General features: G+C 44.1%; 1 protein-coding gene across 2 annotated transcripts in view; it reads right to left on the bottom strand.

Moving 5' to 3' along the window:
- CIT (citron rho-interacting serine/threonine kinase) overlaps positions 1 to 17,903 on the bottom strand; it is a 138,280-nt gene that overhangs the window by 74,837 nt on the left and 45,540 nt on the right. For both annotated transcript variants that reach the window (XM_081113434.1, XM_081113435.1), the window contains exons 5-7: positions 8,940 to 9,045; positions 7,889 to 8,032; positions 6,489 to 6,608 (exon numbers count right to left, since the gene is read on the bottom strand). In XM_081113434.1, coding sequence (XP_080969560.1) covers positions 6,489 to 6,608; positions 7,889 to 8,032; positions 8,940 to 9,045 — 370 coding nt within the window. The remainder of the gene's footprint in view (positions 1 to 6,488; positions 6,609 to 7,888; positions 8,033 to 8,939; positions 9,046 to 17,903) is intronic.

The following is a 17,903-nucleotide window of genomic DNA, read 5'->3' as shown; positions in this document are numbered from 1 at the left end:
TAATTAGATATGGTACTAGTTTTAAAATTAACCTTTCAGATTGCTCAAGAGGGTAATTGGAAATCTCAGTGGAAAGAATCTTGGAAGGTGAAACTCATCATGTCAGTTTCTCACCATTAATTTTTCTGGGCCCAAACTGAATGAAGAACTTAACATTGCTCTTGAAATACAAGTCACCCTGAAATTTGCATGAGTCAGAAAACACTGACTCTGGTCAGAATAACTTGTGAGAGAGATTCCAAAGAAAGAATCATCTTGTTCCCTCTAACAAACCCTTTCAAGTGATCCAGACAGCCTGACCTTTTTCAAAATGCATTTCTAAAATCAAAACAGAACATCTGAATTGAGGCTTTTCAAAATTGGATTTACCAGAAGAAATGGGCAGTTTTGAAAACTTTTGGTCAAAGTATGAAAATCATCTTTATTAGCAAAATCAAAACTTTTATATATAAGAATTATGAATGAGCACTTTTGCAATCCAAGATGCCTTGGGGTGGGGGTAGGCAGACTATAAAATGAAGAACAAGGAATTGAATCAAGATTGTCTTTGACATTCACTATATACAGTGAACATCTCTAAGACCTGTTCTAACAAGCAATAATTGAAGAGGTATCAATTGAGCAAGGATATGTATGTTTTAAATAATAAGGTATAAAGTAGACCTCTCAGCCTATTTTAATAGGCGATCTCTCCAGTGCACACTAAAGGAGAGGTGATGTCCTATGAAAATTGGGTAGTTCTCATGCAAGCACACCTCTAACTATATCATTGGTAGAGGGGAAATGAAGAAAAAGCAAGCCCTGAGTGGAGCAGTCTTATTTCACTTTACTGAAAACTATACTGTCACTGAAGGTCAAGCCTAGACGTCATGGGGCTCCAGGTTTCTGGATGGTGCACACTAAGGGGGTGATGTGGGGTTATATAGCCAAAGGCCTTTATAACCTGCTCACAATTATCTGAACTCACGGAATGGAACATGAGCCAATTATGTAAAACGATACATTTTTCCTTGGGTTTTTCCAGACCCCTGGATGCATTCTGGTTATCATGGCTCTGAGTACTGTGCCTTCCTGGACCCCCTTCTCTCAAAAAAGAAATAACAATTTTTTAAAACTATATTTTATTACTGTGTTCATATAAAGACAAAAACATGATTATCTGTGAAAAGTTTCTTTGACCTAAAAGCTCAATTTTTTTTCTTCTAAATAAAAAAATTTAAATATTTTATGGGCAACTATAAATACCATCAGTCCTACCCCACAGTCACAAAGACCAAACTGTGGAGGCAGCTGAGTTGGGAGAAAATCTTGGGCATCTTATCCCGAAGCTCCCTTTCCTTTTCTTTTTTTGTTTATCCTCACCCAAGGATATGTCTCCATCAATTTTTAGAGAGTGGAAGGAAGGGGGAGAGACAGAGAGAGAAACATCAATGTGAGAAAAACACATCGATTGGCTGCCTCCCATATACGCCCTGACCAGGGCCGGGGAGCATGCCTGCAACTGAGGTCTGTGCCCTTGACCAGAATCGAACCCAGGACCCAAGCTCCCTTTTCTTCCTTGAACTTGTTAGTGAGAAAGGGATGTAATGTTTGTGTTTTGTCGACAGCGAGGACAGAGCAGCTGTTCATCCCCCCAACATCTCTTTCCTGAGCCGTCAGCACCCAGGGGAAAGAAGGCAAGAATCAGGCAACATCTCTGTCAGCTCTCTCAGCTCTTGGGGCACTCAGCCTGCTCAAGCATCGACGAGAATTCTACCTCATTTGTTGAGCTGCTGTTATTATGCTGCAGACTTCAAGGCAATCTCATAAATCCAACAGCTAATGCCTGCTGCAGGGAGAACCTGAGGGAAGGTCATCAGGTCTGTCTCCAAGGGCAGCCGAGAGCGGTCCTGTCTCAGCATGGGCAGAACTGCAGGTGGGAGCTGAGCTGGATCAGAATGGGGACCACAGACAACTCCCGCGGCCTGCCTAAGGTAAGTGTTCCGGAGGGAGCTTCCGAATTTTGTGGGAAGGAAGTCAGACGTGGTCCTATTCAGTGAAAAGCATCTTCCGTGTTTCCTGAGCTTCTGCTTCCCTTCCTGAGGCGAGGGCGTCGGCGGGGGGTCAGCGATTGCTGGTAAAGGTGCATGAATCAAACCATCACGGGAGACTCGGGTGTTATTTTAGACCAAGTCCAAATACTCTATAGGGGGTGGCTAAGTAGAAGCAAAATATTAATAAAATAAAGAGCCGTATAGAAATTAGCTTTTGAGATCAAGAGCAGGTGAAAACTGCCAAACCTGAAAGGAACCACCATGCTGCAAACCAATTACAGACAGTCCTCGGGCTATGTCGGACTTGACATACGTTGTTTCATGGTATGTCGCCATCTCCCATTTATTAAAAAAAAAAAAAGTTCTATCATTTCGACGTATGTACATATGTGCTTTACGGTTTTTATTATTTATTTACCACAAGTAAAGGTCAGGAATTGTTATCTTTCTTTTAAATCTTTTTACTGTTTCACTTCATTACTGCTGTGTATGTGCTCCATGTGAGTGACATAGGTGCTTATGTAGGTGGGTTCCAACTTGAAAATCACGTTATGTCACGCCATAGGAACGGATCTCCGACGTAACCCGAGGACTTGCTGTACTAGGAGCTTGCTGGAAGCAGGAAATGCTTTTCCTTTTTTGGTCAATCCTCACCCGAGGATATTTTTCCATTGATTTTTTTAGAGACAATGGAAGGGAGGGGGAGAGACAGAGAGAGAGAAACATCAATAAGAGAGAGACACATCAACAGGTTGCCTCCCACATGTGCCCCAATCTACGGCCAGAGCTTACAACTGAGGTACATGCCCTTGACTGGAATTGAACCTGGGACTCTTCAGTTCACAGGCCGACACTCTAGCCACTGAGCCAAAGTGGTCAGGGCACGGGAAATGCTTTTTCCTGGACTGCAAACATCCTCCTCTCACAAAACGTCCCCGAAGTCACTTTAATAAACCCTTTTTCTGGTGAGAAGTAAAATCAGACAGCAAGAAGTGTTCTTTCCCCACTGGAACTTTTAGCAGTCATTAAATCTAAAACTCCACATCATGCCAACTGTGATATGAATCACAAAAGACATTGCTTTGAATTCAACCACCTTTCAAAATGTTCTGTTAATTCTGTTTCTGTGGAATTTCATGGACACCAGCTGCTCCCTCTGGTGGCCAAATATAGCTTTAATTTCCCCAGGATGTCAACCAAGAGCAAATTTCCAAACACATTGAACTAATGTGGGAAAAAGAACCCCACCTCTTGAAACTTTTAGAATGAAAAACCACGTTGGTAAAAGGGGCAATGAGTCACCTGTCAAAGCAGTTCTTTCAAACTGAGTGGCCTGGAAAAGCTCTAAGATTAGCATTGTTCAGACACCTGCTAACCAGATTTCTCCGCTTCCTATGCATGTTTACTTACAACAGTTTAATCAAGCAAGAGGATAGAAACCAATCATTTTTAAATATTAAGGTGATTGGATTATACCAACAACACCCCCCAAACAATCATTCTTTCTTTAAAGAACAGTGAATGGATCCGATCATTTGCAGAAGTTTCTTATATTTAGCACCACCCAGATGGCTAAGTTGGTGCTACCCAGAGACAAAAATGTTCATTTCCATCAGTGTTTACATTGGGTTTTCTGAAGTGAATGAGAGTTGCCTGGCAGCTGATAATTCAGTTCTCCCATTGCTCATTACCATCTCTTCATGAAAGTTTCTATTTACAGTTTCTTCAAAGGACAGAAAAATCTATGCTAAAAAGGAAACAATGAAGCAAAATAAAAAAAATGAACAATTTCCAAAGAAAACCCTTTTGAAGGGGGCGGGGGAAGTGGGCTTTTTAAAGGTCTTGGTGCTCTTTTCTGAATACACAGGATGTAGCTTTCTGCACTCAGATTTGCTGTGTTAATCTCACTCAGTCTTACCTCTTCTTCTAGACTAGTGGTCGGCAAACTGTGGTTCGTGAGCCACATGCGGCTCTTTGGCCCCTTGAGTGTGGCCACGAAGTTTCAATCGCACTGTACGTGCACGCCCACACGTGGTATTTTGTGGAAGAGCCACACTCCACCAACTCACACCATACACAAAAATAAACTCAAAATGGATAAAAGACTTAAACGTAAGACGGGAAACCATAAAAATACTAGAGGAATCCACAGGCAGCGAAATTGCAAACATATGCCAAAGGAATTTCTTCTCTAATAATGCTCCTAGGGCAAGGGAAACTAAAGAGAAAATAAACAAATGGGACTACATCAAAATAAAAAGCTTTTGCACAGCAAAGGAAACCATCAACAAAACAACAAGAAGACCCACTACATGGGAGAACATATTTGCCAATGATACCACCGATAAGGGTTTAATTTCCAACATTTACAGGGATCTCAAGAAACTTAACAAAAGGAAGATAAACAATCCAATAAAAAAATGGGCAACGGACCTAGATAGACACTTTTCGAAAGAGGACATACAGAAGGCCGAAAGACATATGAAAACATGTTCAAGGTCACTAATTATACGAGAGATGCAAATCAAAACGACTTTGCGTTATCATCTCACACCTGTCAGAATGGCTATCATCAACAAATCAACAAACAAAAAGTGTTGGAGAGGATGTGGAGAAAAAGGAACTCTTCTGCACTGCTGGTGGGAATGCAGACTGGTGCAGCCACTGTGGAGAACAGTATGGAGCTACCTCAAAAAACTAAAAATGGAACTCCCATTTGACCCAGTGATCCCACTACTAGGAATATATCCCAAGAAACCAGAAACGCCTATCAGAAAGGATATATGCACCCCTATGTTCATAGCAGCACAATTCACCATAGCTAAGATCTGGAAACAGCCTAAGTGCCCATCAGTAGATGAATGGATTAGAAAACTGTGGTACATCTACACGATGGAATACTATGCTGCTATAAAAAAGAAGGAACTCTTACCATTTGCAACAGCATGGATGGAACTGGAGAGAATTATGCTAAGTGAAATAAGCCAGTCAGAGAAAGATAAATACCACATGAGCTCACTCATTTGTGGATTATAGAGAACAACATAGACTGATGAAAACGGACAGACCCAAAGACTGAGAAACAGCGATCAGGCTATCAATCCCCAGAAGGAAAGTAGGGGAGGGCGGGGGTAAGGGGAAGAGATCAACCGAAGGACTTGTATACATGTATATAAGCCAAACCAATGGACATGGACAACAGGGGGATGGGAGCATGAGTGTGCGGGGCGGGGGGGGTGGGGGGGGGAAGGGGGAAGGTTGGGGGTTAATGGGTGGGATGAGGACACATTTGTAATACCTTAATAAAAAAAAAAAAAAAAAAAGAGGCCGCAGTTTGCCAACCACTGTTCTAGACTATTTCTTTACATTTTATTTATATAGTAAGTTTTACCTACTATGAATTATTCTGGCTTCTCTCAAAAACTTAAAAGTGAAACTGAAAAGCTATAAAAACCTTTAATTTCTTTTTAATGATCTAAAGCAGAGGTTGGGAAACTCTTCCTGTAAAAGGCTAGATAGTAAGCAATTTCAGCTTTGCAGGCCAAATGGTCTTTGTCACAACTCCCCTCCACCACTGGAGCAGGAGTAACAGATATGGGCAATACGTAAGGGAATGAGCATGGCTGTCCACAAAAACCTTATAATGGACACCGAACTCAGACGTCCACAGACTTTGCATGTGCCATGAAATATTACTCTTCTTTTGATTTTTTTCCACAATTATTTACAAATGCAAAAGCCATTCTTAGCTTATGGTCATGGAAAACAGATGGTGGGCCAGACTTGCCCCAGAGGCCACAGCTGTCCTGCCTGTGCTCTAAACCTAAACTTTTCATAGAAAAGAGCAGCCATTATGGACACAGATTTCAAAGGAGCTACAACCAAACACTCGACAGTTTATATCAGGGATCCTCAAACTTTTTAAACAGGGGGCCAGTTCACTGTCCCTCAGACCGTTGCAGGGCCGGACTATAGTTTAAAAAAAAAAACTATGAACAAATTCCTATGCACACTGCACATCTTATTTTGAAGTAAAAAAACAAAATGGGAACAAATACAATATTTGTATTTGCATGTGGCCCGCGGGCCGTAGTTTGAGGACCCCTGGCTTATGTAAATATGGGGTAGCTGGAGGGGGGTTAAAGAGAAGCCAAAGGACTTACATGCATGCATATTAGCATAACCAATGGACACAGACACCGGAATGGGGGGGGGAGGGGGGGCTTGCCCGGGCTAGGAAGGGATGCAGGGGGAATCAATTGGGGAAAAGGGAGACATATGTAAAACTTTAGACAATAAAAAAATAAAAAGATTTAACCCTAATGTAAAAAAATAAAATAAAAAATAAAGTTTCCAAATGACCTACATCTCTCCCCCTTTCTCTCCGCCTCTCAAACACCCCTCCCTGAATGAGAGGTCGGAGCCGCCGCCCTGCTCCCAGGCAGGCAGTCATACCTGCTCTTTGATTTCCTGGAGCTTCCGGCTCTGCTCTCTGATATCATGGAGAAGCTGCAGTGCTTTGTCATCCTCCTGGGACACCTCCATCCGTGCTTGCTCCAAACTTCGCTTTAAGCTCTGCAGAAAGCAAAAATTTTAATAGGGATGCCCTGCGGAGCCTGCTCTGTTTGAAAAGATTCATTAAGGGAGCTGCAAGCTGCTTCGCAGACAGCAAGACGGTGTCAGGTGATGGACCAAAGTCGACAACTTCCAGTTGGTTGCTGATTCCAGTTTTCATCCTGTAAAGACCCCTGGTTTCAAGAAAGATCATCTCAATCCTGTGACCTTATGATCCAGCCTGCAGCTACAGCAAACTGTCTCCTACCACCGTCTCCTTGACCCAGCACATACTTACTTGCATGTTTAGGACTAAACACTAATAAGATCCCTTAGCTGTTATAACCACCACTGGGATAGTCACAGAGTCTTGTCTGTAATAACAGTTATTCAAGGACATGCTAGTATATAACTCTTTCAAAGTAGCAATGACTTCATTCTCTGCCCTATTGTCCCTTGAGACTCCAAGTAGTCTATTTCCATCTCCTGGCTTACGTCTCCTGGATACCTTTCATCCATAAGGTTCCCTCAGTGCTTCAGTGGCACTGAAATATATATCTGAAATACATAGCTGAATAACTTCACCCACCACTGAAAGGCAGCCAGATCTGGAATGGAAACATAGCAGTTACTCTTAATTAGCCACGTCCTATAGATCTCTCCCTTGTGAGAGAAAGGGGGGGGAGGGGGGAGGAGGAAACTTGAAAAATGTGTGATTCAATTTTTTAAGACTGTTTAATTGGGCACATTAAAAAAACACCTGGATGAAAAAGTTAACGAGACAATGGAGAAGACAGTCTACTCTTGTGATGGAAAGGGGGAAAAAAAGCCACATGGTAAATAATGACAGAGGGTCTGGGTTTTAAAGGCTGAGTTTTCTTGTTGCTATGCCAGTTGCAGGCAATGAAAAATTGATTTCAGGCAGATTCAAAAGACATTTTCTTGTGCTTATTTGCGAGTTGGTTCCCGAGGCTAATCGTGTCAGACATGGTGTTGGTTTGGACCAGAGAGGTTGGGATGGGTGAAGTTAGGACCCTTGGTGACTTGCTGCAATGATGACTACACCCATCTCCAAGCTCTGCGGCCTGCCTGGACTTCCTGGGGTCCAGTCTCATTTCTCTCTGGGACCTCTCGCCAGGCTCACACTGCTCTGCAAATCACAATGCTTGCTTTTGTAAGCTCCCTTTCTCTACTCTCTGCCATTGGCTGTGATGTGCCTCATGGAGCTGTCATGAAACAGGATGAGACACACACAACAGGAAGTGCCACCTCCAAGGGCAGGGGACTTGGGGAAGGCTCACACTGCATTCTGTGATGTAGGTAGCAAGGTCCTGCTCCAGGAGGGATCTCTGAGTCTCAGAGGCCTTCAGCTCCACCTCCTTCTGACTAAGCACAGCCTCCACCTCTGACACTCTCCGATGTAACCGGGTCATTTCCTGCTCCATCTGAAATAAACACATCGACAGGTTATAAAGGCCCCTGGAGGTTCGTCGGGGGCTATCACATCTCAAGTGGCCTCCAAAACCACCTGGTGGTCTGGGCTGGCACTATCTTGCCAAAGGTTGGGATGGAAATACCATTGTTTCTTCGCCCAGGAGTGCACAGTTCTTCGTAAGGACAGTCACCAATGCTAAGTCACTCCTCTCATTCAAGTCTCGGTTCACACTTGGTCACTCCTCTAACCCAGTGAGCAAGAAAGCCACAATCATCACTTTTCACCTGCTTGCTCTTTTGGTTTGGTTTGGTTTTTGCAGACGTCACTTTAATGTTACCCCAAATCCATCTTGATCCCCCCCATCTCCTTGCAAAATCTAGAGGACAATCCAGGACAGGGCAAGGAGATATGTATTCGTCTGCACTCCTAGGAGTCCCAGGCAAGCAGTGACTTTTATGAGCTTCCAGAAAGCTGCCCCTGGGCAGGTACAGTGAATGTTAAGAGACGTTGAGCATAATCAACACCGTGGCAGCAGTTACACAAGCAGGAGTTTTAAAAGACTAGGAAGAGAAACTTCGCATCACTCAGAGCAGATGGGATGCATCTCGGCCACAGGTGAGGACCCACACCACCTGCCGGAAGAAGCGGACATCTGGCTGGGTCATGCTGAGAAACAGGCCGTTTTAAATCCAGGGCCTCCTCTGGTTAAGATTTAAAGGATTTACAGCAAAGTCAAGGCCCGAATTCATCTCCCTCTGAGCTGCTGGAGATGTGACTTCAGCGAGGGAGATAGCACCTCACTCGCTCTGTATGGATCAGGTGGCTCAGTGCCAGCAGCGGCCCCGGGCGGCTCCCTTGGCATACATTGACGGGAGGATCCTGGAGCAAGGAGAGAGGCCGGCCTTGGAAATAAATACCTTGTGACACTTGTCCTGGGAGTCTTGCAGCTCTTTGCTTTTGATGAGAAGTTTCTTTTCCATGGAGCTAGTCTTGGCAGGGGAGTCCAGGCCCGACACAACAGACCTAGACAGAAGGAAACCAATGTCAGGGTGGCAAGTGCCCGGCCTGAAAGCCACACTCAGAAACGACGCATGGACGATGGAGCTTCCAGAGCTCTGTGGCCATCAGCAGGGCTTCTAATGGCATCACGGCCATGAGGCAGGAAGGTGGAAGGAAGCAAGAATTCTGGAAGCAGGCAGAGCTGGGTGTCAATTCAGTTGCCACTGACCTGAGGCAATATTCAGACTCTCTGAGCCTCGGTTTCCATGTCTATGAGATGGAATGCTAATAAAAGGACCTACCACAGAGGAGATTGTGAGCAGGACCCTGCCTACATGGCTTCACGCACACTCAGCAGATATGTGCTGTGCACCTACTGTGTTCCAGAAACTGTCCCAGGCACTGAAATAGCAGTAAATTAGACATCAAGGTCCCTGCCCTCCTGGAACTGACATTCCGCAGGGGACAGAAAGAATGCATCAGGCAGACACACACAAAAAGGTTACAGATGATGACAAAGAAGGAAACAGGGTGACATGACATGAAGAGACAATGGATCCAGGGTCTGCTTTAAGCAACAGTAATCAGGAAGTGCCTCTCGGAGGACGTGACATTTAAGCTGGGGCCTGAGGATGGGAAGGTGCAGGCCATCCAAAGCTCTGGAAGGAAACAAGCTCTAGGGAGGAGGGATAATTGATATAGTCCTGAGGCAGAGCAGAGCTAACACAGCAAGTGCACAATAAATGTACACGGATCAAATTATTGTTTATTCCATCCCCAAGCTAGCCAGTTGGTTCTGTTTCATTTTATACAAACCGCTGAGGCTAACTATGGTAGGCTGAATAATGCCCCGGCCCCAAGAGGTCCATATCCAAATGTCCAGAACCTGTGAACCTGTTACCTGACACAGCAAAGGAGACGTTGCAGATGTGATTAAGTGAAGGATTTTGAGATGGGGAGATTAATGTGGATTATTTGGTTGGGTCCAATGTAATCATAAGGATCCTTATAAAATGAAAGCAGAAGAGGGAAGGAGATATGACAACAGAATCAGGGTCAGAGTCAGAGAGAGATTTGAAGATACCACACCGCAGCTTTGAAGATGGAGGAAGGGGTCACAAGCCAGGGAATCTAGGCGGCTAGCAGAAGCTGGAAAAGGCAAGGAGACCGATTCTCTCAGAAGCTCCAGAGTGCAGTCTTGTCTACACCTTGATTTCAGCTCATCTCAGACTTCTGATCTCCAGACTTCTGACCTCCAGAACTTGAAGGTAGTCAGTGTCCTGTGTTAAGCCACTAAATTTGTAGCAATTTGTTACAGCAGCTCTAGAAAGCTCATACACTTACTGGGCACTGACTACATGCCTGGTTCTCTTCTAACTCTAGACATGTTTTTACTCTCTATTCCTCATAACTCTGGGAGGCAGATACAATTTATTATCCTCATTTTATAGATGAGGAAATTGAGGCCCAGAGTGATTAAGCAACCTGCCAGTTACTAAATGGTTTCAGTTGGTCTCACAATAAAGAGCTGGGGCAGGGAGAATGACTTGATACACCTGATATAACCCTTGGAAAAATATCACAAAAATAATGCAGCGTGACCTCCTGCAAGTGGGTTAGAAGGATGCTCTCGCCATAGAAAGGATATGCTTGTGTATATCACTCGTGCACTCTGCCTCATCCCTAGAAACAGCTAATTATGGGTGGAAATGACAGTCCCCTTCCAGGACAGCTTCCCACAGGGGTTGGCTCCCAGGGCACAAACACTGGGACTGGTGAAGGGCAGGGTCAGAGCAACAACCGACAAGGGTTCTCACATAGGTAAGGACATGCAGCAGAGCCCACCGCTGTCCCACAGCCCCATCTCTGTTGCCTTGGTAACGGGATTGCAGGAGCTGGTTCTCCATAAGCATTCACTTCTTACCAGCAGGTGAAAGTTCTGCTTTCTGCCAACCCAATCTACTTCCCTGCCTGAAAGAGGTCAGTTCCCTGCAGCAACTCAGAACACCTCTCCTTGCAGCTCCCCGCCCAGTGACGGGGTTGGCGGGATAGTGCTGTCTTGCCATGCCCCAGTGACAGCTCCCTACAAACACACTACAGGGCAGCCAAGCAGGTCAACACCCAGAGCCAGGCTGCTTTGTTCAAAATCTGACTCTGCCATGCTAGCTGTGTAACCTCTCTGAGCTGCGGTTTCCTCATCCGTAAAATGGGGATAATTCTCAACCTACTTCAAAGAGTCCCTGCAGGGATTAAATGAGATAACCCAGGTAAAGCCCCAAGCACAGTGCCTGGCACATCGCGAGGGTTCAATAAATGCTGACCATTTACTAGTATCACTGTCGTTCCTGTCATCACTACCCATGCAATGTCATAAATAGCACATGCCTCACAGGCCTAAAACAGTTGCTTGAAATAGTCAAACTCAGGGGGTTGAATTCACTCTGTGCTATTATTCACATTAAAACAAATGTTGCTTATTCATAGAAATGGGCAACAGGGACTAAAATCCAGAAATAAATCCTTTTTAAAATCTAACATTTGGCCAAAAATTTTAACTGATTTCTAGGCCTCTCATTAGCCTGTTTGGTACCTAAATCTAGGTACACAGACACACACACAGTTTTTCCCCCCTTAATCTGAGATGAAATGGGTTGCTTGGCATGACTTGAGTTACCCTTGCTGCTTCCTTCATTCTTGTCTTCACTCTGGGGGTGAGCTAGAGAAGAAGACCCAACCCACCCAGAAGGGAGGGCTGATCTGCAGACAGGCTCGCAGGTCTTTCAGTATCTAGAACCCCCGCCTGTCATTACGTCACACGCACTGACCTGAGTCAGAGAAGACAACACAGGACACAGCTCTCTGTGCCCAAGCTCAGTGCCTGGCACTCTTTAGAGGAGTGATCACATGGGTGCATGATGATGGGATGGGATGGGAAGTGGCTCCCACAACCTGATGACACGTGGAGGGCAGGCTTAACGTTTGAAGTGGGCTGCTACGGGTGCAAAGCTGATGGCTTGATTCACAAAACAAACAAAATCCTAATCTAGGTCACTCACTAATGGGACCCAGAATCGAGGAGATGTGTGGCCCCACTCACTGGCTCTTGCAGGAAGGAGACAAAGCGACAACCCTCCTGGTCGCCCGAGGTCTAACGCCCTCATTCTTCTACTGCTTTCATACTTGACAAATGTTCACTGTTTAGAAGGTCTAAGTACAATTAAGAGCTCTTCCGAATAAAGGGGCTAAGAAAATAGTCTTTTTAAGAAATAAAAATCGTATCTATAAAAAGCTATGGTGATTGTTGTCTTGTTGCCAGAATACCATCTCAATGTACTACAAATGTTAAATGTTTACTATCCTGTACCCACCAGTATAAAAGAAGTATGTACCTCTCCATTTTACTCTATCCAATTCTAGACATTTCTTCTTCCTGGTTTCTCCTACCTCCTTCATCTACCACCAATGGGTTTCATGTAACCCTCCTTCCGTTTTCTCCTTTGACTCTAAAAGTATAAAGAGAACCGCAAAACTGCCATTCTCTAGAGCAGTGGTTCTCAACCTTCCTAATGCCGCGACCCTTTAATACAGTTCCTCATGTTGTGGTAACCCCCAACCATAAATTTATTTTCGTTGCTACTTCATAACTGTAATGTTGCTACTGTTATGAATTGTAATGTAAATATCTGATATGCAGGATGTATTTTCATTGTTACAAATTGAACATAATTAAAGCATAGTGATTAATCACAAAAACAATATGTAATTATATATGTGTTTCCGATGGTCTTAGGCGACCCCTGTGAAAGGGTCGCTCGACCCTCAAAGTGGTCGCGACCCACAGGTTAAGAACCGCTGCTCTAGTTCTCAGTTCTTTGAGATCTTGCTTCTGGGCTTGTTCTCAGTTTGACTCAAATAAACTCTTATAAAATTTTAAATAATAAATAAAACAAAATAAAAATTTTAAAAGCTCTGGTAAGAATTCTGTGATTAAACCGGCTTGTAGCAACAATCCCATAAACAACAATGGGATTGGAGCATAAGGCTGGAGGATGGAGGGCAAAGTTCATCGCAGCCCTCTGGACATCCCTGCACCTTAGTGTCACCTGAAGAGCCTTTGAAAAATACTGATGTTGGACAATGAAAATAGCCATGTGATACTACCATGATGGATACATGTTATTCCATACGTGTCCAAAGCCCTAGAATGAATGGTACAACAAGAGTGAACTATGAACTCTGAGTGATAATGATGTGTCAGTGTAGATTTTATCCATTGTAACAAAGGTACCACTTTGGTGCCAGATGTTGATAGCGGGGGCAAGAAGTATGTGTGAAATTTCCAAACCTTCTGCTCTTAAAAAATTAAGCAAAGTCACTAATCATCCGAGAAATGCAAATCAAAACAACCATGAGGTACCATCTCACACCTGTCAGAATGGTTATCATCAACAAATCAACAAATAACAAGTGCTGGAGAGGATGTGGAAAAAAAGGAACCCTCATGCACTGCTGGTGGGAATGCAGACTGGTGCAGCCACTGTGGAGTTTCCTCAAAAAACTAAAAATGGAACTCCCATCTGACCTAGCGATCCCACTTCTAGGAATATATCCTAAAAAACTAGGAACACCAATCAGAAAGGATATATGCACCCCTATGTTCATAGCAGCACAATTCACCATAGCTAAGACTTGGAAACAGCCTAAGTGCCCATCAGCAGATGAGTGGATTAGAAAACTGTGGTACATCTACACAATGGGATACTATGCTCCTGTAAAAATAAAAGACCTCTTATCATTTGCAACAGCATGGATGGAACTGGAGAGCATTATGCTAAGTGAAATAAGCCAGTCAGAGAAAGATAAGCATCACATGATCTCACTCATTTGTGGAATATAATGAGCAACATAAACTGATGAACAAAAACAGATCCAGAGAAAGAGAAGCATCTATCAGACCATCAAACCTCAGAGGGAAGGTAGGAGAAGGTGGGGGTAAGGGGGTGAGATCAACCAAATGACTTGCATGCATGCATATAAGCCTAACCAATGGACACAGACACCAGGGGGTGAGGGAAGGGGGGGGTGGCAATGGGGGGATAAGGACACATATGTAATACCTTAATCAATAAAGAAAAAAAAACTTTTTTTAAAAATTAAGCCTTAAAAAAAAAAAGATGTCTGGGGTCCAAAAAGACCAATTAAATCAGAGACATAGAGACTAACTAGAGGCCCAGTGCATGAAATTCCTGCACAGGGGGTGGGAGTTGGGGGTGTTCCTTAGCCCGGCATGCACCCTCTCCAATCCGGGACCCCTTGGGGGATGTCCGACTGCTGGTTTAGGCCCCATCCCTGTACTGGCAGTCAGACATCCCTCTCACAATCTGGGACTACTGGCTCCTAACCGCTTGCCTGCCTACCGGCTTGATTGCCACCTAACCGCTCCCCTTATGGCCCCCAACTGTCCTCCCCTGCCGGCCTCATAGCCCCCAAATGCCCTCCCTGGCCAACCTCATGGCCCCCAACTGCCCTCCCCTGCCAGCCTCATGGCCCCTAACCGCCTCTACCTCGGCCCCACCACTGTGGCTTTGTCTGGAAGAAAGTCAGGCAGTCGGAAGATGTCCAGTCTCCCAGTCTAATTAGCATATTACCCTTTTATTAGTATAGATAGTAGGGCCTGGGCAGTACCATTTTTATTAAGCTCCTTGGTAATTCTAATGTACACACAGCACTGAGAACCATGATACCTGTGATTTATACCTCATAGTATTACTGTCCCCAGCTTCACTCTCACCACACCTTTTGATGCTGCTGCCCTTTGGTCACTTTTTGAGTGGGAACACAATTTTTAAGTTAATCCAGGTGGGCTATGAATTTCAAGACAATGCACATGTTTTAGACAATGATAAAAGGCTATTCCTTTTATATGCTCCCATTGTTAATAAGTCAACTAAAATATACCATTTTCATTAATTTCTATAAAAGAAATATACTAGAGGCAGGCACAACCTAACATATTTGTATTCCATTTATTTTTCATGGCCAATTCAATCATTAGCAGCAATGATAAGCTTTGTATTTCTTGAACCAACAAATCCCCCCAATAGATATTCTGAAATACAGTGGGGCCTTGGCTTACAAGTTTAATTTGTTCCGTGACGGAGCTCGTAACTCAAATTACGTGTATGTCAAATCAAAAAGTGAACGAGTGAGACACGTGATGCTGGGCTGATGTTGTGGCGTTCACTGTGAAGTTCGCTGTGCCAACTAGCGGTGGGGTATCTGAAGCTGGCTCGTAACCCGAATTTTAGCTCGCAACTCAAAGCAAAAAATCAGCCAAGAGACGGCTTGTATCTCGAAAAACTCGTTAGTTGGGACACTCGTAAGTCAAGGCCCCACTGTATTATCTATTTTTTTCTAAGCTTTCATTAGCCATCCTTATGACTTTCAAAGCAATAGCAAATTGTTGCTGACATTTGCATTATTGTAGAATTAACCATATTATAAATCATAGCTTAGGAGGTTCGAGACAAAGCTGGTCTCAGAGCCACCAGACTGTTACCAAATAGGTCCCTGTCCTCTACAACTAGTAACTCAGCTGGTTAAAAATTATCGTGAAATGGACCATTTCATCAAGAGTAGTATTGTTTAAAGAGCTGATGGTATTGTTGCTTTAAGGAAAGTTGGCAAAAGATTGTGTAGCTGGTTGACTGATGGGCACAGAATCACAGCTAAGAAACTATCTAATCATGAAGTTCTGTTGACCCTGGAATGGGAGTCTATCTACTAATTAAAGAATTTTCCAAGAATTCTCAAACTTCGCCCTAGCTGGTTTAGCTCAGTGGATAGAGCACCAGCCTTCAGGCTGAAGGGTCCCAAGTTTGATTCCAGTCAAGGGCGCATGCCCTGGTTGCAGGCTTGATCCCCAGTAGGGGGTGTTCAGGAGGCAGCTGATCAATGATTCTCTCTCATCATTGATGTTTCTATCTCTCTCTCCCTCTCCCTTCCTCTCTGAAATCAATAAATATACATTAGGAAGATGACTGCCGACGGGAAGGCAGACTGCAAGATAGTGTGTGAGAGAACGAAAGGAGAGGGTGTGGACGTACGGAGTGTATAAATTTGTGTGTGAGCAATAGCTATACTCCAGGGGACTGTTGGAGACTGCCGGATTGGGCTTCCCTAACCAGGCAACCTCCACTGCTGCTGAAATCTCTCCTGGAGCAGCCGGCTCTGCCGTGGAGACCACGCCATCTTGAAGGGGAGAGTGGCTGTTATCAGGAGCATATACACCCAGGGATCCTGCAACCACGGCACCCAGGGACCAGCTACGAACCCAGGAACACCGGATCTCAAGCATCGCAAATGCGTGGACTCGGACGAGCCCTGCTCCTCCTCACAAAAAGGTGAGATTTCGCCTAGGGAAAGGTGAGGTCTGCAATCCAGGTTGGAGAGAGGAACATGTGCAGGGGAAGTCTGTGCCCCACAAAGTCTGCGGCTGTTGGGGCCAGCGTGATCCACGAATGTGGAAGGAGATCCACAGGGCTCATGGCAGAAGGGAACTCTAAAAATCAGCCCATAGCTGGACTGGGACCAAAAAGGCAGCCTCGGATGTTACTAGTGTGCTGGCTGCTTAGTGCCAGGGGGGAAAGGATGTGCAGGAAGAGACATTTGGAGAATTGCATGCAGAACTGGATGGAGAGAGAGAGCTACATAACCAGACACCCGGAGAAAAGAAATCATGGTGAGACAAAGAAACAGCTTGCAAATGAAAGAAAAGGAGGCATCACCAGAAAAGGGAGTAAACAAAAAGGAGGCAAGCAATATGTCAGAGAAAGAATTCAGAGAAATGGTCATAAGGTGGCTGAAAAGAATGGAAGACAAATTCAACAATATGTGTAAGAACCAAGAGGAAACGAAGAAGAACCAAGAAGAAATGAAAAATGACATTGCTGCTATAAAGAACTCAATAGAAAGCATCAACAGTAGACTAGAAGAAGCAGAGGACCACATCAGTGAGCCAGAAGACAAGGTAGGAAAAAATACCCAAGCAGAGCAGCATCTAGAAAAAAAACTTAAAAAACAGGAGAGCCTAAGGGAACTTTGGGACAACACGAAACGAAACATCCGCATAATAGGGGTGCCAGAAGGAGAGGAAACTGAGCAAGGAATAGAAAACCTGTTTGAAGAAATAATGACAGAAAACTTCCCTGATATAGGGAAGAAAAAACTCACACAAATACAAGAAGCTCACAGAGTCCCAAACAAAATGAACCCCAAAAGACCGACACCAAGGCACATTATAATTGAATTGGCAAACACCAATGACAAAGAATCTTAAAAGCAGCTAGAGAGAGACAGAAAGTTACCTACAAAAGACCCCCCATCAGACTACCAACTGATTTCTCAACAGAAACACATCAGGCAAGAAGGAAATGGAATGAAATATACAAAGTCATGCAAAGGAAGGGTCTGAATCCAAGAATACTATACCCAGTAAGGCATTCAATCAAAATTGAGGGTGAAATCAAGAGCTTCACAGAAAAAAAGGACTAAGGGAGTTTATTACTACCAAACCAGCAATGCAAGAAATGCTAAAGGGTCTGCTGTAAAAAGAAGAACTAGGAAACGAAGAAGGTGCATAGGCATAAAAAATAAACATGGTGACAAACAAGTACCTATCAATAATAACTTTAAATGTTAATGGATTAAATGCCCCAATCAAAAGACATAGGGTAGCTGAGTGGATAAGAAAACATGACCCATATATCTACTGTCTATAGCAGTGATGGCGAATCTTTTGAGCTCGGCGTGTCAGCATTTTGAAAAACCCTAACTTAACTCTGGTGCCCTGTCACATATAGAAATTTTTTGATATTTGCAAC

Source organism: Myotis nattereri (assembly GCF_964212035.1).
Source record: "Myotis nattereri genome assembly, chromosome: 19".
NCBI classification, from domain to species: domain Eukaryota; kingdom Metazoa; phylum Chordata; class Mammalia; order Chiroptera; family Vespertilionidae; genus Myotis; species Myotis nattereri.
This window is presented reverse-complemented; position numbering and strand designations above follow the sequence as displayed.